Source organism: Salvelinus alpinus, chromosome 23 (assembly GCF_045679555.1).
Source record: "Salvelinus alpinus chromosome 23, SLU_Salpinus.1, whole genome shotgun sequence".
Lineage (NCBI taxonomy): Eukaryota > Metazoa > Chordata > Actinopteri > Salmoniformes > Salmonidae > Salvelinus > Salvelinus alpinus.
In genome coordinates this window covers 51,249,402-51,276,750 of record NC_092108.1, presented here as the reverse complement: position 1 = coordinate 51,276,750, position 27,349 = coordinate 51,249,402, and the positions used below count along the sequence as shown (strand labels likewise).

Here is a 27,349-nt window from a genome sequence, read left to right as displayed (position 1 = left end):
AAAGGAAGTCTCCAAGCAATGGGCTATCATGTACAATGGCGAAGAGTTGGAGTCTTTGCAGCGTGTAGATGGTGCAGGTATCATTGCCAGAATGATTAAGCTTCGTTGCATTGCTCGGCAAAAATACTCTGTTCCTCCTCCCCTATCTCTCATCCACACTGATACAAATCATAAATTGACAAGGTACTAAGATGTATAATGTCTCCATCAAATCTAGGAAGTTATTTAAACTTTATTCTTATTCGTAGACAAATTTTCAATGATGTATGAAATAGGAGTTGTTCTTCAACTGGTAATTCATAAATAATAAATAATACATAAATAATGATTTCACTTAATTCCAATGCTTTTTTTCAAGATACAACATTGTCATCTTGGGCGGTATAGATGACATTATCATGGAAGGTAAGTATATTATTTTGTATGCATATTGCATATTTCCATCACATAATGAACAACCACAATACCAGTCTGATGTTAAGCTTTCTGTGCTGTATTGACGTATCCTGAAAATGACATCTGCTGCTTTAGATTGAACGGTCATATCTCAGTTATTGTTTCCATATCTACAACATTTTTTTTTCTTCTTTACTTTCAGAGTGCGAGCTGATCAAGGGGTTGAAAATGTAGATATTGCCAGATGTATGTTCCCTGTCTGAGAAACAGGCTGGCAAAAGTGTCCATAACCAGAGGTAATTAAACTTTTCTGTGTTCTTTTTCTATCTTCCTGCCTTGATGTACATGGAACCTGTCTCACAAGCATTAATTAAAAAACCCTTAAGATGTCAGCTGCTAATTTTCAGATGTACACCACATAAACACAGCCATTTTCACTGGACTATCAAGACCCATTTGCTGCCAAGTCATGATTTCCCTGGGGGTTAGCCTTGTAATAACCAAGTGGTGAGGTGCTTCTACACCTGCATTGCTTGCTGTTTGGGGTTTTAGGCTGGGTTTCTGTACAGCACTTTGAGATATCAGCTGATGTACGAAGGGCTATATAAATACATTTGATTTGATGTGAGAGACACAGCCCTCTATTTAAATGTTTCAGGTACACTCAGATGAGTGTCTGCGTCACATAGTCTGTAACTACTCAGAGGCACACACAACTTGCATTTCTATAACCTCGGACCCACCTCAGTGTTCACTATTCATGGAGGAATACCACAGAGATTAGGTTCCTCCCTCCCATAAAACCTTTTCTTTCTCTCTTAGAGTGGAATGCTTATGGAGAGATGTTTGGAGTGCTGTGACATGCCAGTACTTAAACTTGCTGCACAGTTTGGAGCAAGACGGCTACCTTGACCTGTCGAATTCTATTCACCTCTTCTGTGTGGGATATGTGTTCCTACCTCGTCTGCGGCAGATCTGCAGAATTTCACAGAGTTGGAATAATCACCCTTTAAGTACAGAGGCGAACCTGACACCTCACCAGCTGTTGCCTTAGCACTACACAATGGATACAAATGATCAAGTCATCATCAAGCTTCAAGTGGTATTTATGTATTAATTTGTGATCTGGTAATGTAAAAGTCTAATGACATTTTCTTCTGTTTTTAAGTATAAAGTACTCTGTAGCCACTTAGCGTGGACACGAGGTGATACTACACACACAGTTATATCAGCTGTGTTGGTGAACCCCTCCTGCATCTGAACTGGCTGATAGAGGGCACAGCATGATCATAGGTGAGAGGCCACTTGGTCGGGTCAACAGGAAGTATTATTAAGGAGAGGCTTTACATTGAAATATAGATAGAGATCTAGTAGTCCCAGAGTTAATGATCCAAGGTCAGTTTTGCATTTCACCTCCTGATGATTATGATGACTGACCGTGTTAGAATAAAACAAAAACAAAGCTTAATCATGCTCTCTCTCTATCCATCTGTCTCTTGGCTGCAGGTATGTTTTGATGTGGGAGGGGAAGCCAGTCCCGTCATCGCCACCTCACCCGCTCTTAACCTCTCTGGGATATGTGGGATGCTAGTGTCCCAACTGGCCAACATCCAGTGAAAATGCAGATCGCCAAATTCAAATAAATTACTATAAAAATTAAATTTTCATGAAATCACACATTCAATATACCAAATTAAAGCTACACTTGTTGTGAATCCAGCCAACGTGTCAGATTTCAAAAATGCTTTACGGCGAAAGCAAACACTGATATTATCTGAGAATAGCACCAACCAACCAAGCAAACACAGACCATCATATTTCAACCCTCCAGGCGTGACACAAAACGCAGAAATAAAGATATAATTTTGCCTTACCTTTGACGAGCTTCTTCTGTTGGCACTCCAATATGTCCCATAAACATCACAAATGGTCCTTTTGTTCGATTAATTATGTCGATATATATCGGAAATGTCCATTTATTTGGCGCGTTTGATCCAGAAACACACCGGTTCCGACTCGCACAACATGACTACAAAAGTTACCTGTAAGCTTTGTCCAAACATTTCAAACTACTTTTGTAATACAACTTTAGGTATTTCTTAACGTAAATAACCAATAAAATTGAAGACTGGATATACTGTGTTCAAGTGTAGCTTGCTTTCAGGTCACACGCCTCTAACAAAGAGTACACTTCCCTCGAGCCTCATTCTGAACATGGCTACTTCTTCATTTTTCATTGGAAAAACCTCAAAGCTGGTTAGGCACCGCTAGAGACACTATGTAATTGTGATGAACTGAGAGAATATTAGGGTAGCACTGTAATTCATTAATCATGCTGTCTTCCCTGCTCCTCTGTTTTACCTCTTTCCTTTTCTGTCTTCTACACCTCTCTCCCCACCTCTTTGTTCCTATTTTTTAATAATTAACACCATATGTGCATTGAAGTACAGATTTAACTTGTATTTATAATATCATATTATAATATTTATAATGCATGTATTTGTAACACCTGGATAATGAACTTTCAATAAAGCGTTTCACATTCTCCACTGGTTGAAATGAAGTATCTCATTGAAATACTACACCTATCCTTTGTCCTCAGATTAATGCAGATGAAGGGAGTTAGATATGCGTAGGAAGTGTACTGTTTTGTTTCTGTATATATGAATTACAAATCAGCCTTCTAGTCTATTACATAGTTACAATATGTAATCATTGATGTCCCAGGAGCAGGAGTGGTAAACACTGGCGTGTATAATTGTAATGCATACATGCAGACACAACATCATTGAAATAATGGAGTTTGATACACCTATTATTGGATATGACTGAAAAATAATGTCTCAGAGATTCATACCTGAACTGCACCTTTATTTGCCAAGGAAGAGTATATATTCAATGTGGGGATCTCATGCGTGGTAATAACTACAGTACATGTTTATAGGACTTGCATCCTTGGCACAATAAAGTTATTTTATCCTACTCGATCCATAGGCTTCATTAATGCCATTCAGACTTGAAGCCGATACAACTATGATAGCTGAGGTTCATAGGTTCTGAACTAATATTCATACCAAACGTTTTAGGGTCAATACACAGATCGGCAACATACTGTTTTGTTAATATTTTTATATTTTTTTATAATTAAAAAAACAATCAGGCACCCAAGCTAACTTGCTAGCTACTTCCAGACACAAATGAGGGAACAGCTCACTGAACATTACTTACCCTACCAGAGCTGGTTTGGCTGTTATGTTATCCAGAGCGTTGGTGACTGGAACTGTGCTGTCATTGTCTGTTCGTAAATTCGGAACGTTTCGCTCTTGGAGCATTCAAGCGCTCACTGGATTCTGGCCGAGGAGTTAGGGTAGATCCGAGCCTTCTGACCTCACAATGCCAGTCAAGCACCCAAGCTAACGTTGGCTAGCTTACTAGCTACTTTCAGACACATAATGAGAGAACACCCCACTCTGACCATTTTACTCGCCCTAGCAGAGCTGGTTAGGCTGTTTTCATGTTATCCAGAGCATTGGTGACTAACTGTGCTGATGGCAACAATTTAATTATGCTTATTTGCCGACGTTTACTGACACCGGCCATATTCAACCGTGGTTGAGCATTTGTAAATTCATCAGTTATTCTGCGCTCTGGCACACTCAGATGTGTTTTTTGTTATGAAATGTAGCTAGCTAGCTAAGTAAACAATGAACCATAATCCCAACTCATGAAGTTACTACCCTGTATGAATCTGTAGGTAGCTAAGAAACTAGGTTCAATAGCAAACGGATCTGAGATACAAATAAGATCATACACGTAACTTTAGCTAGCGAGCCAGCCCGCTAACGTTAGCTAGCTAACAGTACAATTTAACTTGAAATTAAACCACTTTCTGTCAAATTTAGAAACTTATAATATCTGAAAATAGCTAGACTATCATCGATGGGCTTGTCTCCTGTCGGATGCCATGGTTGCCCTTAGTTTGAAGATGTAATCCGGAGACAGGTGTTTTCTCCATCTCCTTAGCTCTCCACTTTCTGGAGGACAGAGTTTATGCAAATTCCACTGATTTTTAAAACTCTGTCCTCCAGAAAGTGGAGAGCATACATGTAACATAAGCTAGCGAGCCAGCCAGCCAACGTTAACTAGCTAACAGTACACTTTAACTTGACATTAGGCTTATTCAGTTTTGCTACATGGTGCAATAAAAATAAGCTGCGTTTGAGAGGATTACCTAGACATAATGACCAGCTCAAATAGACAAGTGTGCTATATGACAGACCAATCCAAACATCTCCCGGCATGTCCAGCCCACTCATTATCTCAGCCAATCATGGCTAGCGGGAAGGTTGCTGTATTTTTCTGTAGCTAAACCAACTTGGCTCTTAATTTTAACAGTTGTATTTACAGATGGCATACAAGTTTGTTATTAAGGCACATGAAAGTTCACATGTTCGAGAAGGCATTTCTGCCCAAAAACAAATTTTGATAGAAAGTCAGCATCCAGGAGTCGCATCTTCACTGTTTACATTGAGACTGCTGTTTTGCAAGTACTATTTAATGAAGCTGCCAGTTGAGGACTTGAGGCGTCTGTTTCTCAAACTAGACACTCTAATGTACTTGTCCTCTTGCTCAGTTGTGCACCGGGGCCTCCCACTCCTCTTTCTATTCTGGTTAGAGACAGTGTGCTCTGTTCTGTGAAGGGAGTAGTACACAGCGTAGTACGAGATCTTCAGTTTCTTGGCAATTTCTCGCATGGAATAGCCTTCATTTTCAGAAGGCCGATTTTGAGCCTGTAATCAAACCCACAAATGCTGATGCTCCAGATACTCAACTAGTCTTAAGGTCAGTTTTATTGCTTCTTTAATCAGCACAACAGTTTTCAGCTGTGCTAACATAATTGCACAATGTTTTTCTAATGATCAATTATCCTTTTAAAATTATCATCTTGGATTAGCTAACACACCGTGCCATTGGAGAACAGTAGTGATGGTTGCTGATAATGCGCCTCTGTACGCCTATGTAGATATTACATAAACTATTTGCCGTTTCCAGCTACAGTAGTCATTTACAGCATTAACAATGTCTATACTGTATTTCTGATCAATTTTCTGTTATTTTAATGGACAAAATATTTGTTTTTCTTTCAAAAACAATGACATTTCTAAGTGACCCCAAACTTTTGAATGGTTGTGGTTGTGTGTGTGTGTGTAAAAAGCATTCCAGGTGAAGCTGGTTGAGAGAATGCCAAGGGTGTGCAAAGCTGTCAAGACAAAGGGTGGCTACTTTGAGGAATATAAAATATGTTTTGATTTGTTTAACACTTTTTTGGTTACTACATGAATCCATATGTGTTATTTCATAGTTTTGATGTCTTCACTATTATTTTACAATGTAGAACATTTAAAAAATAAATAAAAACTCTTGATTGATGTGTGTGTGTGTATATATAATATGATTTTTTAATTTTGTCATAGATTTCAAGCAGATTTAAGTCAAAACTGCAGCTTGGCCACTCAGGAACATTCACTGTCTTATTGGTAGGCAACTCCATTGTAGATTTGGCCTTGTGTTGTAGGTTATTGTCCTGCTAAAAGGTGAATTCCTTTCCGAGTTTCTGGTGTAAAGCAGACTGTTTATTTTATCCTGAAATAATCCCCTGTATTTGCCAATGTCAAGCATACCAATACCATGATGCAGCCACCACCATACTTGAAAATAAGGAGGCAGTTACTCAGTGATGTGTTCGATTTGTTAAAGCTGCAATATGTAACTTTTGGGTGACCTGACCAAATTAACATATACATGTAAGTTATTGATCTGCAATTATCATTGAAAGCAATTCTAAGAATCGGTAGATCTTTTCTATGTGCACCATTTCTCTGCTTCCCCTTAAGTGTTGTTTTTGCTTCTTTTAATTTAGTTTTTTACACCAGTTCAAACAGCTGATAATATTTTTGCTTATTGAAAATATATTTCACAGCAGTTTAGATGGTACAATGATTCTCTACACTGGATTGTTTTGTCACATAAATTTAAATTAGGCTATTAGAACTTTAGCAAACCGGATATGGTTGAGGGATTTCTGCATATTGCACCTTTGAGCCAATTTTTACTTCTGAACTAATTTAGGGTAGCCTAAACAAAAGGGTCTGAATTCTTAATCAAACCTATTTTAATCCCCTTTTGTAACACAATACAATTTGAAGAAATCCATAAATACTTTGTCAAGGCACTGTACATGTACTAATACATACTTGTCTTCGCTCATGTTCACATGTGAGATTCCCCTGCAGTGCATTAACCAGACAGACATAGTCCAACTTCCTAAAACTCAGTTCTAAGTTGCAACATATTCAAAATATGTTCAAACTATGTTGATCTCATCTACTCTCAGCATTTGCATCAATAGCGCCATTCATGAATTTGAGTTACATTTCCGCAGACCAATCTCTCAGCTTTATACCAAACCAAGTTGATGGGGCTGCCGTTGGGCAGAAACACCCTTACAATTATGGCTTTAAAAACTACATTCTAAACTTATTCCGTTTAGTCTTGATATTTATTGGCAAAAATAAATGTGACCGACCGGCTCAATTCGGTCTTGTGTAGCAAAATTTGAAATTGTGATTTTTACATTCGGTAAAAGTAGAGACTCAGAGCTAGAAAATGGGATATCATACAATATAGTTGAGGAACAACGGGAAAGTAATACTGGTTTGAAAGTTGATAAACTTGTAATCCCACTTTTGAGAACCTACTGGAGAGCTCTTCTTTGTCTACACCCATTCAGCATCACACCCTCTCAAGCCTTAGCCCCACCCATCTCTTTAAGGATTCATATGTGAGGCCATGTACTAAACAACCAAAGATATCAATACTAAATGCTGGTTTATACTGCATCTATCAACAATTGTCGCAGTGACATGAACATTCTATTGTCGTCCGACATCAAACTTGTCATTAAGTTTAAACACACAAACTACAGGCTGCATGACATCAGCAGCCTGGTGGTCCAAAATAGCATAACTTGTGTATTTTAAGACCAATAAACCCACCCGTTTTTAAAAATGTCAATTTAGCAAACCAGGCAACTAAAAGCAACTTTCTAAACAATGTTTTGGTTTGTTTCTAGCTTGTTAGCCAGCTAATTTTAAGTTGGCTGGCTAGCCAGTTAAAATAACGACCATATCATATCACTGACAGTCTTCACTTTTGCTAATTTGTCTTCATTATTACAGGAAAATAAACTCACAACAAGATCATTGTTTACAAGTTAATGGCACGTCAATTACAGAAAATAGCTTATGGTTGTGTGACGAAATAAAAGCAGGGCATTCCACCGGAGGATTTTAGAACTTGGACACTGTCTCGTTGGCCTAAAGTTATTTCCTAATTTGACTTTGGTGCAGGTCATGTTCTTCAAATTACCGTCTCTGGTCAACACATACTATATCAAATAAAATCGGGAGTTTATTTGTCACATGCACAGGATACAGAAGGTTTAGTGAAATGGTTACTTGCATAGTGGAGTCTTTTGTTTGGACATGTAGCTAGCTAAACAATTAACCATAATCCCAACTCATAACGTTACTGCCCTGCATGAATCTGCAGGTAGCTAACAACCAGGTTCAATGTTAGCTAGCTAACATTCAGCTATAACTAGCAATGCAAATGGCTCTGAGATACGAATAATATTACTACACAGATCATACATGTAACGTTAGCTAGCCAGCCAGCCAACTAGCTAACACTACGCTTTAACTTGAAATGAAAACGACTTTCTGACAAAATTATAAACGTATAATATCTGAAGTTGTAGCTAGCTAGACTATCTTACCTGTATATATGGATGGACGCTTCTCCCCTCTGTCATGGATGCCATGGTTCCTTTAGTTTGAAGATGTAATGTGGAGCAGGTGTTTTATACAACAGACTTCTATTTGTTCTTTTCGACTCCCTCTTCATATTTGCAATCAAACTGCAGAATTTTGTTAATCTCTTTAGCTATCATTCTCTAATTCCACCGGGCATTCCACTGATTTCAAAACTCGGAGGGAGAGCAACACTTTTTCAGTTCTACTACGTGATATCTTTCAAAAAAGCAGCATTAAAAAGGCTTGCCTACACATACTGACCAGCTCATGTTATAGACAGAAGCATGCTACATGGCAGACCAATCCGAACTCATCTCTCGGCATGTCCAGCCCACCCATTATCTCAGCCAATCATGGCTAGCGGGAATATTCCTGTCTTTTTCCGTGGTTAAAACAACTAGGCTCGTAACTTAACGATTGTATTCGTATTTACAGATGGCATGCAAGTTTGTTATTAAGACACATGAAAGTTCCAGAAGGCATTTCTGCCAAAAAATGCATTTTGATCAAAATAAAAACAAAGTTTACATTCAAATGCCTCCTGTGAAGTAGTGACGTGCGCCATATGCCTAGTTTCCTGAAACGAGTCACATATTGTTTCCAAATTGAGCAAAATTACAAGAAAAACGATACAAAAGTGTTCAAGTTAATTGTAGATTAGTTTTATAGGTTGTACATCGTCACATATTTGGGTATGTATCTTCAGCTCCTACCTTATGCATTGACATTGAAAAACGTTAACTGAAGCATCAAGCTAGAGTTTCTGCGTCATTTGCCCAATTCCAGCCATATAGCTGTCTCCAGTTCATCTCAGTGAGTATTCTTGCTTTTTTTAGCAATTGCTGTAGCATCTATTGACACTATTTATTGCCATGTACTTTTTTGTAGCTCTAGATTTGCCCTCGCCTAGCATAAATTGCGATAGTGCCTATGACTGTACGGTTCTTCATCTGCTCTGTGTGTGTTTTAGTGTAGAGTCTCTTTCTAATGTTTATCGCCATCATTTGGAGCACGACTTAGACCTGGAGGTGCAATGGCTGCTTGATGGCATCTTAGGCCTGTAAGCCTATAACACTGTTTGGACTCAGTTTAACTTAACATCCAAGGTAGCTCCATGGTAGCATGCTTTACTATTGTATGCCCTGTTCCCCTTAGGCACTTACAGCAGATTTCTTTATTTAACCTTTATTTAACTAGGCAAGTCAGAAGTTAAGAACATATTCTTATTTACTCCGGCCAAACCCGGACGATGCTGGGCCAATTGTGCGCCGCTCTATGGGACTCACAATCACGGCTTGTTGTGATACAGCCTGGAATCGAAGTAGTAGTAGTGACGCCTCAAGCACAGAGATGCAGTGTCTTAGACTGCTGCGCCACTCAGGAGCCCAAAGGATTGGATAGGTATAAGCCAGCAAGGCAAAAAAACAACTTTAATCTGTAAGAAGGACACGTACAAATCAAATCAATCAAATCAAGTTTATTTTATATAGCCCTTCGTACATCAGCTAATATCTCGAAGTGCTGTACAGAAACCCAGCCTAAAACCCCAAACAGCAAGCAATGCAGGTGTAGAAGCACGGTGGCTAGGAAAAACTCCCTAGAAAGGCCAAAACCTAGGAAGAAACCTAGAGAGGAACCAGGCTATGAGGGGTGGCCAGTCCTCTTCTGGCTGTGCTGGGTGGAGATTATAACAGAACTATGCCAAGATGTTCAAAATGTTCATAAGTGACAAGCATGGTCAAATAATAATCATGAATAATTTTCAGTTGGCTTTTCATAGCCGATCATTAAGAGTTGAAAATAGCAAATACAACTCCTACCATATTGCTTATACCTATATCATTCTTTCAAATCTACATGAAGTGTATGGATAAGGCAAGGGGTTGTTTCTGGACTGGGCCATAGTCAGTCTACCTGCTGGTTGATGGCTCTTTGCTGCCATCCAGAGATCAAATCAAGCCATTACGTTGTTTCCACCATATTGTCATCTATTGAATTGTTTGCACATTTCTGCCTCCAGTTTAAAGCATTGATCGTTGTTAAATGGTCCTGTTTCTTGCTCATAAGGCTTACAGTCTGTCTTTGATTGAGATCATACAGATGAACTGTTGATCATGCATCTTATCTTACATTGCATTGTCCACTCCTGTTGGCGGAGCCAGTGGCGGCGACAGTGAAGTCATTTTGTCATAAACATACATAGCCTGGTCAGAAATTGTTATGGCAGGTGTGTCATGCCATGTTTTAATGACCCATTGTGAGAAAAAAAAGTGTCCATTCGTTCAAAGAAACCTTTGTTATGAGTCTGCTCAGACAACACTCTTGGGTGTTTATTCAATGTGCTGTTAAGATGCTCAATGTTTTGTCTAGAATTGTCAAAGGAGTTAAGTGACTTGATGTTTTGTCTAAAGCTCAACAGCTCTATGCCATTTCTTGTAACCTCTACATTATCTAAGGTTAATAACGGTACAATCAATTATGGTTCTGGAGAGCTTATGGGTTAGCCAGTATTTATCCTTGCCTTGTTCTGACTGAGTTAATTAAGTAGACTAATTGCTTAAAGTTAAATCGGTGTTGCCCAAGTGCTCAACGTACAGTGCATTTGGAAAGTATTCCCGACCCCCTTGACTTTTTCCACATTTTGGAACAGCCTTATTCTAAAATGGATTTGAATGTCCCTCATCAATCTACACACAAACCCCCATAATGACAAAACAAAAACAGGTTTTTGATTTTTTTGCAAAAAAATAAATAAATAAACTTATCACATTTATAAGTATTCAGACACTTTACTCAGTACTTTTGGCAGCAATTTCAGCCTCAAGTCTTCTTGGGTATGACGCTACAAGCTTGGCACACCTGTATTTGGGGAGATTCTCCCATTCTTCGCTGCAGATCCTCTCAAGCCCTGTCAGGTTGGATAGCTATTTTCAGGTTCAAGTCCGGGCTCTGGCTGGGCCACTCAATGACATTCAGAAACCTGTCCCGAAGCCACTCCTGCATTTTTGGCTATGTGCTTAGGGTCGTTGTCCTGTTGGAAGGTGGACCTTCGCCACAGTCTGAGGTCCTACGTGCTCTGGAGCAGGTTTTCATCAAGGACATCTGTACTTTAATCTGTTCATCTTTGCCTCAATCCTGACTAGTCTCCCAGTCCCTGCCGCTGATACACATCCCCACAGCATGCTTCACCGTAAGGATGGTATTGGCCAGGTGATGAGTGGTGCATGTTTCCTCCAGACATGACTCTTGGCTTTCAGGCCAAAAAGTTCAATTTTGGTTTCATCAGACCATAACATTTTGTTTCTCCTTTAGGTGCTTTTGGCAATCTCCCAAGTGGGCTGTGATGTGGCTTCTGTCTGGCCACTCTGCTCGAGATGGTTGTTCTTTTGGAAGGTTCTGCCATCTCCACAGAGGAACTCTGGAGCTCTTGGTCACCTCCCTGACAATCCCTTCTCCCCCAATTCCTCAGTTTGGCCGGGCGGCCAGCTCTAGGAAAAGTGTTGTTGGTTCCACATTTCTTCCATTTAAGAATCATTGAGGCCACTGTGTTCTTTAGGACCCTTCCCCAGATCTGTGGCTCGACACAGTCCTGTTTCAGAGCTCTTCCTCCGAAATCAAATCAAAGTTTATTTGTCACGTGCGCTGAATACATTTAATTTCACCTTACAGTGAAATGCTTACTTACAGGCTCTAACCAATAGTGCAATTTTTAGGGCCTTCCTCTGACACCGCCTGGTGTAGAGGTCCTGGATGGCAGGCAGCTTAGCCCCAGTGATGCACTGGGCCGTACGCACTACCCTCTGTTGTGCCTTGGGGTCAGAGGCCGAGCAATTGCCGTACCAGGCAGTGATGCAACCAATCAGGATGCTCTCGATGTTGCAGCTGTATAACCTTTTGAGGATCTGAGGACCCATGCCAAATCTTTTTAGTTTCCTGAGGGGGAATAGGCTTTGTCATGCCCTCTTCACGACTGTCTTGGTATGTTTGGACCATTCTAGTTTGTTGTTGATGTGGACACCACTACAGCCCCGTCGATGCGAATGGGGGTGTGCTCGGTCCTCCTTTTCCTGTAGTCCACAATCATCTCCTTAGTCTTGGTTACGTTGAGGGATAGTTTGTTATTCTGGCTCCACCCAGCCAGGTCTCTGACTTCCTCCCTATAGGATGTCTCGTCGTTGTCGGTGATCAGACCTACCACTGTTGTGTCGTCTGCAAACTTAATGATGGTGTTGGAGTTGTGCCTGGCCATGCAGTCGTGGGTGAACAGGGAGTACAGGAGGGGACTGAGCACGCACCCCTGGGGAGCTCCAGTGTTGAGGATCAGCGTGGCAGATGTGTTGTTACCTACCCTCACCACCTGGGGGCGGCCCGTCAGGAAGTCCAGGATCCAGTTGCAGAGGGAGGTGTTTAGTCCCAGGTTTCTTAGCTTAGTAATGATCTTTGAGGGTACTATGGTGTTGAACGCTGAGCTGTAGTCAATGAATAGCATTCTCACGTAGGTGTTCCTTTTGTCCAGGTGGGAAAGGGCAGTTTGGAGTGCAATAGAGATTGTATCATCTGTGGATCTGTTTGGGCGGTATGCAAATTGGAGTGGGTCTAGGGTTTCTGGGATAATGGTGTTGTGAGCCATTACCAACCTTTCAAAGCACTTCCTGGCTACGGACGTGAGTGCTACGGGTTTGTAGTCATTTGGGCAGGTATCCTTTGTGTTCTTGGTGGTCTGCTTGAAACATGTTGGTATTACAGACTCAATCAGGGACATGTTGAAAATATCAGTGAAGACACCTGCCAGTTGGTCAGCACATGCCCGGAGCACACATCCTGATAATCCGTCTGGCCCCGCAGCCTTGTGTATGTTGACCTGTTTAAAGGTCTTACTCATGTCGGCTACGGAGATCTTAATCACACAGTCGTCCGGAACAGCTGATGCTCTCATGCATGCCCCAGTTTTGCTTGCCTCGAAGCGAGCATAGAAGTGATTTAGCTCATCTGGGCAGCTCGCTGCTGTGCTTCCCTTTGTAGTCTGTAATAGTTTGCAAGCCCTGCCACATAAGACGAGCATCGGAGCCGGTGTAGTATGATTCAATCTTAGCCCTGTATTGACCCTTTGCCTGTTTGATGGTTCGTCGCAAGGCTTAGCAGGATTTCTTGTAAGCTTCCGGGTTAGAGTTTTTGTTCTGACATGCACTGTCAACTGTTGGACCTTATATAGACAGGTGTGTGCTTTCCAAATCATGTCCAATCAATTTAATTTACCACAAATCTCAAGGATGATGGAAAAAGGACACACCTGAGCAATTTCGATTCTGTCCCCTCCTATATATATATATATATATATATATATACACTGCTCAAAATAATAAAGGGAACACTAAAATAACACATCCTAGATATGAATGAATGAAATATTCTTATTAAATAATTTTTTCTTTACATAGTTGAATGTGCTGATAACAAAATCACACAAAAATTATCAATGGAAATCAAATTTATCAACCCATGGAGGTCTGGATTTGGAGTCACACTCAAAATTAAAGTGGAAAACCACACTACAGGCTGATCCAACTTTGATGTAATGTCCTTAAAACAAGTCAAAATGAGGCTCAGTAGTATGTGTGGCCTCCACGTGCCTGTATGACCTCCCTACAACGCCTGGGCATGCTCCTGATGAGGTGGCGGATGGTCTCCTGAGGGATCTCCTCCCAGACCTGGACTAAAGCATCCGCCAACTCCTGGACAGTCTGTGGTGCAACGTGGCGTTGGTGGATGGAGCGAGACATGATGTCCCAGATGTGCTTTGGATTCAGGTCTGGGGAACGGACGGGCTAGTCCATAGCATCAATGCCTTCCTCTTGCAGGAACTGCTGACACACTCCAGCCACATGAGGTCTAGCATTGTCTTGCATTAGGAGGAACCCAGGGCCAACCGCACCAGCATATGGTCTCACAAGGGCTCTGAGGATCTCATCTCGGTACCTAATGGCAGTCAGGCTACCTCTGGCGAGCACATGGAGGGCTGTGCGGCCCCCCAAAGAAATGCCACCCCACACCATGACTGACCCACCGGTCATGCTGGAGGATGTTGCAGGCAGCAGAACGTTCTCCACGGCGTCTCCAGACTCTGTCACGTCTGTCACGTGCCACTGAGCCTGTGAACCTGCTTTCATCTGTGAAGAGCACAGGGCGCCAGTGGCGAATTTGCCAATCTTGGTGTTCTCTGGCAAATGCCAAACGTCCTGCACGGTGTTGGGCTGTAAGCACAACCCCCACCTGTGGATGTCGGGCCCTCATACCACCCTCATGGAGTCTGTTTCTGACCGTTTGAGCAGACACATGCACATTTGTGGCCTGCTGGAGGTCATTTTGCAGGGCTCTGGCAGTGCTCCTCCTTGCACAAAGGCGGAGGTAGCGGTCCTGCTGCTGGGTTGTTGCCCTCCTACGGCCTCCTCCACGTCTCCTGATGTACTGGCCTGTCTCCTGGTAGCGCCTCCATGCTCTGGACACTACGCTGACAGACACAGCAAACCTTCTTGCCACAGCTCGCATTGATGTGCCATCCTGGATGAGCTGCACTACCTGAGCCACTTGTGTGGGTTGTAGACTCCGTCTCATGCTACCACTAGAGTGAGAGCACCGCCAGCATTCAAAAGTGACCAAAACATCAGCCAGGAAGCATAGGAACTGAGAAGTGGTCTGTGGTCACCACCTGCAGAACCACTCTTTCATTGGGGGTGTCTTGCTAATTGCCTATAATTTCCACCTGTTGTCTATTCCATTTGCACAACAGCATGTGAAATGTATTGTCAATCAGTGTTGCTTCCTAAGTGGACAGTTTGATTTCACAGAAGTGTGATTGACTTGGAGTTACATTGTGTTGTTTAAGTGTTCCCTTTATTTTTTTGAGCAGTGTATATATATATATAAAAAAAATATGTATTTCTTTATCCTTTATTTAACTAAACAAGTCAGTTAAGAACAAATTCTTATTTTACAATGACTACTTACCCTGGCCAAGCTTTCCGCTAACCCGAACGATGCTGGGCCAATTGAGCACGCCCTTTGGTACTTCTGATCACGGCTGGTTGTGATACAGCCCGGGATCAAACCAAGGTCTGTAGTGATGCCTTTAGCGCTGTGATGCAGTTCCTTAGACCGCTGGTTTTTAAAACATTAGCAAAAATGTCTAAACCTGTTTTCGCTTTGTCATTATGGGGTATTGTGTGCAGCCTGAGGGGGAAAAAACCGATTTAATCTATTTTAGAATAAGGCTGTAACAAAGTGGAAAAGGTGAATGTGTCTGAATACTTTCCAAATGCATTGTATGAATCAGTTGCTAGATATTGGCAGTCCACTACAAGAAACTGCAGACACAGTAGCTCTCCAGGACGCTGCTATGCTAGGTGATCTCAGTGTACGCAGACAACCCATCATATTCCTTTCCCTTAACCCCCCCCTTTTCTTACCTTCTCTTCTATACCTTCTACTTTCTTTCTTCTCACATCTCCCCATTTTGCTCTGCAGTTTATTTTTATGTATTGCCCCCCCCACCCGTCTCTTTCCATCCCCTCTTGCTTTCTCTTTTGTCCTTTTATTGTACTGTATGGTAACCCTTTGAGTTCCGTGCCCCTACTTCCCTCTGTAGGTAGCTTCTCTGGAATGCATCTTTGACAGGCTGCCCACTTTAGGGCAGCAGGAGCTACGTCCCCCCTTGCCCACCGCCCCATACTCCCAAAGCCACGAGGCGTCCCTCCTTCCCACCTCCTCAACCTCCTACCCCAAAAGCCAGGCACCATTCCAGGTAACCCACCTTCTCCCAGCTTCACCCTTAGATGCTCCGCTGACTTTTGAGGTAGGGTTATGAGTTGCGGTTGGCGTTGAGCTAATTAGCTTTTTATTAGTATGGCTGATATTTTGCACAATCTTTTTGTCTTTTGACTGGACAAAGTTGCCGATCACCAACATCAAGAGGCTGTTTGTTTATGTGTTGCAACGCAAGATGGCTGACTCTATACTGTGAATGAGCTTCCCAGACCAACATCTGCACACCTTTTCTTTAAGTAGAGCATGGCTGTGCTCCAATTAAGAGACATTTTCAGATAAAATGGCAAACAATGCTCTTTGTACTGAAGCTCATGCTCATGCCATATAATCTTGGTTTGGCTAATGTCTGCGCAGTCATGCGCATGTTTGTGTGACCTCAGTCTTTTCCTGTCGGATTCCTTGATTGATATCAATAGATTTTTGATTATCTCAATTGTCAAAAGATGGCGCATGGTGTGAATATAGAATTGATCCTCCCGACCCTGACACAAACAGCTGCCTATTTTTGCTATGTTCACCCCACATCCGCTGACACTTGAACATTTATTTGAGAAATAATACTTTATTAATCCATGTGAGATGGAAATTCTTCTGATCTTTCCCTTAGAATGAGCTTTTCAGACGTTTGCAATTTAGGCTACAGTTTACTCTGCTTGTCATGAAATGAGAGGTGATTTGAACTTCGTAGGTGAGTGGATAAAATGTACAAGTGGTAAATTGACTGCCAAGCAAGATAGATGTATCCTCTGCTCACATCCTTTTTACACAAGCCCACCATATAATACAGAGACATGGCACATACAGTACCAGTCAAAAGTTTGGACACCCCTGCTCATTCCAGGGTTTTTCTTTATTTTTACTATTTTATACATTGTGGAATAATAGTGAAAACATCAAAACTATGAAATAACACACATGGAATCATGTAGTAACCAAAAAAGTGAGATTCTTCAAAGTAGTCACCCTTTGCCTTGACAGCTTTGCACACTCTTGGCATTCTCTCAACCAGCTTCATGAGGTATGCATTTCAATTAACATGTGTGCCTTGTTATAAGTTAATTTGTTGAATTTCTTTCCTCAATGCGTTTGAGCCAATCAGTTGTGTTGTGACAAGGTAGGGGTGGTATAGAGAAAATAGCCCTATTTGGTAAAAGACCAAATCCATATTATGGTAACAGCTCAAATAACGAAAGAGAAATGAGAGTCCATCGTTAAATCTCATCGTTGTCGGTGTTCAGGCCTACCACTGTTGTGTCGTCGGCAAACTTAATGATGGTGTTGGAGTCGTGCTTGGCCATGCAGTCATGGGGGAACAGGGAGTACAGGAGGGGACTGAGCACGCACCCTTGTGTTACATACACTTACCACCTGGGGCGGCCCGTCAGGAAGTCCAGGATCCTGTTGCAGAGGGAGGTGTTTAGTCCCAGGGTCCTTAGCTTAGGTGATGAGCTTTGAGCGCACTATGGTGTTGAATAGCATTCTCACATAGGTGTTCCATTTTTCCAGGTGGGAAAGAGCAGTGTGGAGTGCAATAGATATTGCATCATCTGTGGACCTGTTGGGGCGGTATGCAAATTCAAGTTGGTCTAGGGTTTCTGGGATAATGGTGTTGATGTGACCCATGACCAGCCTTTCAAAGCACTTCATGGCTACAGACAGTACACGTCCTGGTAATCCGTTTTGCTCTACGGCCTTGTGAATGTTGACCTGTTTTAAGGTCTTATTCACATGGGTTACGGAGAGCGTGATCACACAGTCATCCGGAACAGCTGATGCTCTCATGCGTGCTTCAGTGTTGCTTGCGTCGAAGCGAGCATAGAAGTTATTTAGCGCATCTGGTAGGCTCATTACTTTACGACATGAAGACAGTCAATACGGAACATTTCAAGAACTTTGAAAGTGTCTTCAAGTGCAGTCACAAAAACCATCAAGCGCTATGATGAAACTGTCTCTCATGAGGACCGCCACAGGAACGGAAAACCCAGAGTTACCTTTGCTACAGAGGATAAGTTACCAGACTCAGAAATTGCAGCCCAAATAAATGCTTCACAGAGTTCAAGTAACAGACACATCTCAACATCAACTGTTCAGAGGAGACTGTGTGAATCATGCCTTCATGGTCGAATTGCTTCAAAGAAACACTACTAAAGGACACCAATATTAAGAAGAGACTTGCTTGGGCCAAGAAACAAAAGCAATGGACATTACACCGGTGGAAATCTGTCATTTGTGAAATCTGTCCTTTGGTCTGATGAGTCCAAATTTGAGATTCTTGGTTCCAACAGCTGAATCCTTTTGAGACGCATAGTAGGTGAATGGATGATCTCTGCATATGTTCCCACCGTGAAGCATGGAGGAGGTGGTGTGGGGGTGCTTTGCTGTTGACGCTGCCAGTGATTTATTTAGAATTCCAGGCACACTTAACCAGTATAGCTACCACAGCATTCTGCAGCGATACGATATGGGACTATTATTTGTTTTTCAACAGGACAATGACCCAACACACCTCCAGGCTGTGTAAGGGCTATTTAACCAAGCAGGAGAGGGATGGAGTGCTACATCAGATGACCTGGCCTCCACAATCACCCGACCTCAATCCAATTTGAGATGGTTTGGGGTGAGTTGGACAGCAGAGTGAAGGAAAAGCAGCCAGCAAGTGCTCAGCATTTGGAATCATGTAGTAACTTTTTCGGTTACTACATGATTCCATATGTGTTGTTTCATAGTTTTGATGTCTTCACTATTGTTCTACAATGTAGAAAATAGTAAAAAATTAAGATAAAACGTTAAATGATTAACTTTTGACTGGTACTGTAGATCATTGAATATATTTTGCAGGTTTTATATGGCATTAGAAAATATGATGAACCTCCATTCTCTTGAATAGATTTTCAGATTTGTCTATTGGCCATACATCCCTTTAGCCGATACCCAATAAACGTGTGTGCACGTATGCTGTACGTTGATAATGAGGACTGTAATGCCAGCAGGTGGCTATACGCAGAGAAACCTTGGCAATGCAATTTCCCATCCCTCAGTCTATTGTTCTCTCACAATTCATCAATGGCATTACCGCGAGCTGCCCTTTCCCCATCAGTGACGTCAGTGGCCGCTGTCTTCGCTACTGATAACAGAAATGAATGGAATTGCACGTCCCGGAAAGACACTGAAAGCAGGGAAAAAGTGATGGCACAGCGGAGGAGAGTAGAAAAGGGAGTACTGTATGTTTCTCTCCCTCTACAGGCCTCCCTCTCTAGTTCAAGCAGCGCCATGGCAACGCAAAAGATGAATGCCAATGCGGACCAAAGGAAAAACTGACACCAAGAAAATGGAGGTCCTTGGATGAGCTATTGAAGGAGAAGAAAAAGGCAGGGGGAGAGAGTGCTTAACCTATGAAAAGGACATATCTAGTGAGGCTTTCTATTACAGAAGGAAAGTGGGATAGACCTAGTATAGGTCCCATCTCACCCCTGAGATTTACAACCCAGTCAGTACATGTGCTGAATTAATATCTGTATTCATTCAGCATTCAGTGATATCCAAAGTGAACTCAGTAATTTGTTATTAGTAAAAAACACTATCGCCAAAGAAAATAATTTGTATTAGTTTGCATTTCTTCACTATGCTGTAGTGACTGTTGCACATACTTTCCATTTCACACCAGGGTTATGTGAGCCAAATACGAAACAATGCCAAATGAAAACCCATGCACATCAATGTCTTGCACTGTTGCAATAAGCCACTGTAAGCGTTGGCAATGTGGTGAAGACTTCTAGAATCGAGACTATAGACGTTAATGCTTTCTTGGATGAGACTCCTGAGAAATCTCCAGAGTATTCTGCTCCCCTTGTGGTGGAATGCTGGGCTCAATACTGTCATCCCATTTCCCTCCCCCCTCTCCCCGGTCCATCACTGGAGCGTTAAGTCAGCGTTATCCGAATGTGAGCTTCCCCTGCTGACTCATTTTTAGAATGTGAAAACGACATCGAACACATCTGGATCTGACCAAGCACGAACCAGTTGAGATTGTGAGGGAGGGTGGGAGGGAGACTGAAGAGAGGAAAGCTGGAGGGGAAGAAGAGGTTAATAATGCACTATTTCAGAGATGAAGATTTGGACACAGCTATCTTCCTAGCTCACTCTCTCTCACACGCACACACACACACACAATCCTTTCTCTCTCGCCATCTCCCATCCCCTGCACCAGTCTGTCATTCTCTGTGCACCAGGACAGACACTCGTCTCCTCATCAGATGAACATGCTGCTCTTTCCTTCTCCACAGGTTAATCCTCCCCAAGAGGGTGCTTTGGTTCTCCCGTCACGTCCAGAGCCTGCTTTCTAATTTGGACGACTGCGCAGACTTAAGTGCCTATTAAAGAGCAAGTGAAAGCGAGAAGCAGCCTCTATGCTCCTCTGGACTCCCTCAGACCCTCCCGTCTGTGGGGTAAAAAGGTGAAGTCCATACGTCCTTCCTATTGCGACCTTGGTCAAGAATCCTACTCTTGCTTTCTCCAGCACCCACCGACGCTGCCTCTGCAGCCTCCGTTGTGTTTGTGAGTGAGGGGGAGGGGGAGGGTAGGGCGGATGACACGAGCTAGAGTGAAGCTGGAGTGAAGCCCCACCTTCCTCCTGTCCTGTCCTCTCCCCTCCAACCACCACCACCCCTAAGCCTGCAACAGCGGTAGCAGCGTCGACACAGCACCTACACACAGCAGCAGCAGCAGTGGCAGCAAGCAACAGCATGCTCAACTCGGTGTGGTACGCCAAAAAGATGGGCCGCCGCATCATGGGCACCCTGCGGAGGACCAAGAGGCTACACCAGCACCTGCTGGTAGGTCCAGCCTCCCTCCGAATGCTTTGCTGGGCTGCGTGAGTCATTTCATACGACGCATTAGGGAGGGAAAACAAAACCTGTGTGTGTGTGTGTGGTAAGCTACACTATCCTACTCTCATGGCATGCTCAGTGTTTCCCAGCTTAGGCCATTTAGTTTGAAAGAAGGTTGAGAACAGCAGCTTAATTCCCTTCGATAATGTTTATCGCTGATGCTGTATACATTTAGATTGATGTTGTCCTAGGGGGTTCTGTGGGAACACTTGTGTATGTTAGGGTGTCGTGTAGTACATCCGGTGCCTGTTTCTGTGTTGCTGCTTTGGGCAGCGAGTTGAAATTTAAGTCTCAACTGACTCGGCATAGTAGATACATTGAGGTGTATGTATGCTCACTGATCTTTGATGTGGAAAAAAGGACTGAACAATACCTATTTGAGAGCTAACACTGCGTCATGTGTAATTGGACACATCCTATAGGTGGGTCATTCTCACGAAACTGACATTTGACTCAAATTCTGAATGAAATTTTTACAAAATTTCCTCTTGGATCACTGAGATTAGGATCTGTACTTATCTATTTTAGAATTATTATAAGTTTTTGATCATATCATACATTTTACCACAATTTCCACAATTCTCATTATTGCAACAGTCCAAAAAATTAACTAATCAATTTAAAATATTTTTAACTTTGCTCCCCTAATGAAAAGGACTTAGTTAAACATAACGCTGACATTTCATTAAAACATTTTTTTTTTTTTTTTTTAAAGGATCAAATTTAAATCTTACTTTTTCCCTAATTTGAGCTTTTTAGACATTTCGGTATTGAGAAGGCCAAGTGGGGTAAACGGGTGTTTGAAAATAAGAACCTAATTCTGAAGACATAGAAGCGAATAAATTAACCTAACTTGTGCTCATCTAATGCCTACTCTAGATGATGCATCATGGGGGAATAAAACTTTACAGGAACTTGAAAAAGTGTTACGTAATGAGACACTGTTTTATGTAATAAATATATTTTTATCTAAACATCAACTAGTATACCTTTATGATTTATGGACAAACTACAGCGACATATATAGTTTTATTGTGTTAGGTTTCTCGAAAGTAAAATAGTATAAAATGACCCGACAATTTAATCCGGACGCATTTCGGTAATGAGAATTTGGGGTGAAAATAAAAAATTCTGGCAAATGTGAAATGTATTTAAAATAAGACACTTTGCCAAAAAATAGACATCTTAGTCCTCAGAATTATTTTAGATTTTTGCTGATGCGTCATGAGAATCACCCAGGTGTAAAAACACAGTTTAAGAAAAACCTAGGACTGCTCTTAGTCATGAGAGCAGTCATCACCAGCACTGAAACGCCCTGCCAGAAAAGCCTTGAGTCATATCAACACGTCGTAGACACAGACCCTATGTTAGAGAAGATTTGGTGGTAGCAGCGTCGAAGGCACAGAAATGTGATGACTCAGTGGCACCTTGTAGTTGCGGGAAGCATCCGAGCGCCATAGAAACATGTCAAACCAATGTTTTGTTGTGCCTAAAGAATCCAAGGTAATGTGATAAGGGTGCAGAGTTCATTGGCAGCTTAACTCTTGACTCCTTTCAGTCACGTTGTCTTTTTACCCCAGAGTGTCAAAATACCCAGCTTACCCATGAGAGGGATTGGGGTTGGAGGGTGGAACAGTAGAGGACAAACTGTTCTCATGTTTTTTTTATACAGATTTTCATTCCAATGCCTTGGCATCTCCTAGTGCACACTCATTCATACAATTGCGTCAAGGATGTTTAAATGAAGGATGATGACTAAGAGGCCACCAATAGATTGTAGTGAATTGGTGAAAACCTGCAGTAACACACAGATAGTTGAGGGCTGATGTTGGGAACCCCTGCAGTAGCACATGCCTTTCCCAGCGTTGCCTAGCAACCTCCAGGCTCCTGACACGCAGCACTAACCCGCCCTCCCTATTTACTGCATCTAAAACAGGGACCCTGCTTGCACTAGCCAATATCGCTCTCACACACACACACACACACACACACACACACACACACACACACACACACACACACACACGCACATTTCAGAGGTCTGTCATCTGAAAGGTTTTCCGCATAAGCCTCATCTCCACTGTTACTTAGTATTTGGATGGACAAATGGAACCTGTTCAAATTCTGTATCTGATTACTGGTCGGGCACATATATCTAATTAATGTCAGGCGCCAGTGCAACGTCCAAATTCACTTTTCACTAATTACTCTTTAGAATGGCCTATTCGAAGAACTAGAATTTGGATCTGTGCGAGAAGCAATAGAGGCATTTTTAAAAAAGTGATAAGATGATAATGCATTGCTTTTATGGATTTTGTGTGCGCATCTGTAGCTCATATAAAAGTGGTGGCTCGTCTTGTTCTCCCTTCTGTCAATATTAGTGGATCAGGTACACCATACAAACCAAATTTCATATGTACTGACTCGAACAGTGTATGAACCAATTATTTATATTTACACTAGATGACTGCAAAGGGGTGCTGTTTTGAAGCCACCACACATCCAACTTGGTACTCCCCCACCATTGTAAAACATTTTGGAAGCTATATAAATCTATTTATTAATATCTACGTTTCCTCTGACAGACACCTTAATGCATACTTTTACATTGTATGAGCTAAACATAAAAACATGAAAATATATTTAAAATAATTTTTGAATTTTTGAATTTCACCTTTATTTAACCAGGTAGGCAAATTGAGAACACGTTCTCATTTACAATTGCGACCTGGCCAAGATGAAGCAAAGCAGTTCGACACATACAACAACACATGGTTACACATGGAGTAAAACAAACATACAGTCAATAATACAGTGAAAAATAAGTCTATATACAATGTGAGCAAGTGAGGTAAGGGAGGTGGAAGGCAAACAAAATATATATATAAATAAAAAAATATATAAAAAGGCCATGGTGGCGAAGTAAATACAATATAGCAAGTAAAAAAAAAAAAACACTGGAATGGTTGGTTTGCAGTGGAAGAAAGTGCAAAGTAGAGATAGAAATAATGGGGTGCAAAGGAGCAAAATAAATAAATGAATACAGTAGGTAAAGAGGTAGTTGTTTGGGCTAAATTATAGATGGGCTATGTACAGGTGCAGTAATCTATGAGCTGCTCTGACAGCTGGTGCTTAAAGCTAGTGAGGGAGATAAGTGTTTCCAGTTTCAGAGATTTTTGTAGTTCGTTCCAGTCATTGGCAGCAGAGAACTGGAAGGAGAGGCGGCCAAAGGAAGAATTGGTTTTGGGGGTGACCAGAGAGATATACCTGCTGGAGCGCGTGCTACAGGTAGGTGCTGCTATGGTGACCAGCGAGCTGAGATAAGGGGGGACTTTACCTAGCAGGGTCTTGTAGATGACCTGGAGCCAGTGGGTTTGGCGACGAGTATGAAGCGAGGGCCAGCCAACGAGAGCGTACAGGTCGCAGTGGTGGGTAGTGTATGGGGCTTTGGTGACAAAACGGATGGCACTGTGATAGACTGCATCCAATTTATTGAGTAGGATTTTGGAGGCTATTTTGTAAATGACATCACCGAAGTCGAGGATTGGTAGGATGGTCAGTTTTACAAGGGTATGTTTGGCAGCATGAGTGAAGGATGCTTTGTTGCGGAATAGGAAGCCAATTCTAGATTTAACTTTGGATTGGAGATGTTTGATGTGAGTCTGGAAGGAGAGTTTACAGTCTAACCAGACACCTAGGTATTTGTAGTTGTCCACATATTCTAAGTCAGAGCCGTCCAGAGTAGTGATGTTGGACAGGCGGGCAGGTGCAGGCAGCGATCGGTTGAAGAGCATGCATTTAGTTTTACTTGTATTTAAGAGCAATTGGAGGCCACGGAAGGAGAGTTGTATGGCATTGAAGCTCGCCTGGAGGGTTGTTAGCACAGTGTCAACAGAAGGGCCAGAAGTATACAGAATAGTGTCATCTGCGTAGAGGTGGATCAGAGAATCACCAGCAGCAAGAGCGACATCATTGATGTATACAGAGAAGAGAGTCGGTCCAAGAATTGAACCCTGTGGCACCCCCATAGAGACTGCCAGAGGCCCGGACAACAGACCCTCCGATTTGACACACTGAACTCGATCAGAGAAGTAGTTGGTGAACCAGGCGAGGCAATCATTAGAGAAACCAAGGCTGTCGAGTCTGCCGATGAGGATGTGGTGATTGACAGAGTCAAAAGCCTTGGCCAGGTCAATGAATACGGCTGCACAGTATTGTTTCCTATCGATGGCGGTTAAGATATCGTTTATGACCTTGAGCGTGGCTGAGGTGCACCCATGACCAGCTCTGAAACCAGATTGCATAGCGGAGAAGGTATGGTGGGATTCGAAATGGTCGGTAATCTGTTTGTTGACTTGGCTTTCGAAGACCTTAGAAAGGCAGGGTAGGATAGATATAGGTCTGTAGCTGTTTGGGTCAAGAGTGTCCCCCCCCTTTGAAGAGGGGGATAACCGCAGCTGCTTTCCAATCTTTGGGAATCTCAGACGACACGAAAGAGAGGTTGAAAAGGCTAGTAATAGGGGTGGCAACAATTTCAGCAGATAGTTTTAGAAAGAAAGGGTCCAGATTATCTAGCCCGGCTGATTTGTAAGGGTCCAGATTTTGCATCTCTTTCAGAACATCAGCTGACTGGATTTGGGAGAAAGAGAAATGGGGAAGGCTTGGGCGAGTAGCAGAGGGGAGGGCAGTGCTGTTGACCGGGGTAGGGGTAGCCAGGTGGAAAGCATGGCCAGCCGTAGAAAAATGCTTATTGAAATTCTCAATTATAGTGGATTTGTCGGTGGTGACAGTGTTTCCTATCTTCAGTGCAGTTGGAAGCTGGGAGGAGGTGTTGTTATTCTCCATGGACTTTACAGTGTCCCAGAACTTTTTTGAATTTGTGTTGCAGGAAGCAAATTTCTGCTTGAAAAAGCTAGCCTTGGCTTTTCTAACTGCCTGTGTATATTGGTTTCTAGCTTCCCTGAAAAGTTGCATATCACGGGGGCTGTTCGATGCTAATGCAGAACGCCATAGGATGTTTTTCTGTTGGTTAAGGGCAGTCAGGTCAGGAGAGAACCAAGGGCTATATCTGTTCCTGGTTCTAAATTTCTTGAATGGGGCATGCTTATTCAAGATGGTGAGGAAGGCATTTAAAAAAAATATCCAGGCATCCTCTACTGACGGGATGAGATCAATATCCTTCCAGGATACCTCGGCCAGGTCGATTAGAAAGGCCTGCTCGCTGAAGTGTTTCAGGGAGCGTTTGACAGTGATGAGTGGAGGTCGTTTGACCGCTGACCCATTACGGATGCAGGCAATGAGGCAGTGATCGCTGAGATCTTGGTTGAAAACAGCAGAGGTGTATTTGGAGGGCAAGTTGGTTAGGATGATATCTATGAGGGTACCCGTGTTTACGGAATTGGGGTGGTACCTGGTAGGTTCATTGATAATTTGTGTGAGATTGAGGGCATCAAGCTTAGATTGTAGGATGGCTGGGGTGTTAAGCATGTTCCAATTTAGGTCGCCTAGCAGCACGAGCTCTGAAGATAGATGGGGGGCAATCAGTTCACCTATGGTGTCCAGAGCACAGCTGGGGGCAGAGGGTGGTCTATAGCAGGCGGCAACGGTGAGAGACTTGTTTTTAGAGAGGTGGATTTTTAAAAGTAGAAGTTCAAATTGTTTGGGAACAGACCTGGATAGTAAAACAGAACTCTGCAGGCAATCTTTGCAGTAGATTGCAACACCGCGCCCTTTGGCCGTTCTATCTTGTCTGAAAATCTTGTAGTTAGGGATGAAAATGTCAGAATTTTTGGTGGTCTTCTTAAGCCAGGATTGAGACACGGCTAAAACATCCGGGTTGGCAGAGTGTGCTAAAGCAGTGAACAAAACAAACTTAGGGAGGAGGCTTCTAATGTTAACATGCATGAAACCAAGGCTATTACGGTTACAGAAGTCATCAAAAGAGAGCGCATGGGGAATAGGAGTGGAGCTAGGTACTGCAGGGCCTGGATTCAATCAATCAATCAATTTTATTTTATATAGCCCTTCGTACATCAGCTAATATCTCGAAGTGCTGTACAGACACCCAGCCTAAATTCACCTCTACATCACCAGAGGAACAGAGGAGGAGTAGGATAAGGGTACGGCTAAAAGCTATGAGAATTGGTCGTCTAGAACGTCTAGAACAGAGAGTAAAAGGACGTTTCTGGGGGCGATAAAATTGCTTCAAGGAATAATGTACAGACAAAGGTATGGTAGGATGTGAATACAGTGGAGGTAAACCTAGGTATTGAGTGATGATGAGAGAGATATTGTCTCTAGAAACATCATTGAAACCAGGTGATGTCATCGCATATGTGGGTGGTGGAACTGAAAGGTTGGATATGGTATAGT

The 27,349-nt window shown here is 42.4% G+C and overlaps 1 protein-coding gene across 19 annotated transcripts in view; it reads left to right on the top strand.

The window, feature by feature from the left end:
* Window positions 1-27,349, top strand: part of LOC139551227 (disks large homolog 1-like) — a 279,300-nt gene that overhangs the window by 74,439 nt on the left and 177,512 nt on the right. The window contains exon 1 of one of the 19 annotated variants that reach the window (XM_071362719.1): window positions 20,156-20,923. The exons of 17 other annotated variants lie outside the window; for them this stretch is intronic. In XM_071362719.1, the coding sequence (XP_071218820.1) occupies window positions 20,834-20,923 (90 nt within the window). In that variant the 5' untranslated portion in view covers window positions 20,156-20,833. Of the gene's footprint in view, window positions 1-20,155; window positions 20,924-27,349 lie in introns of those variants that run through there. One more of the 19 variants, XM_071362720.1, reaches the window with a different exon arrangement.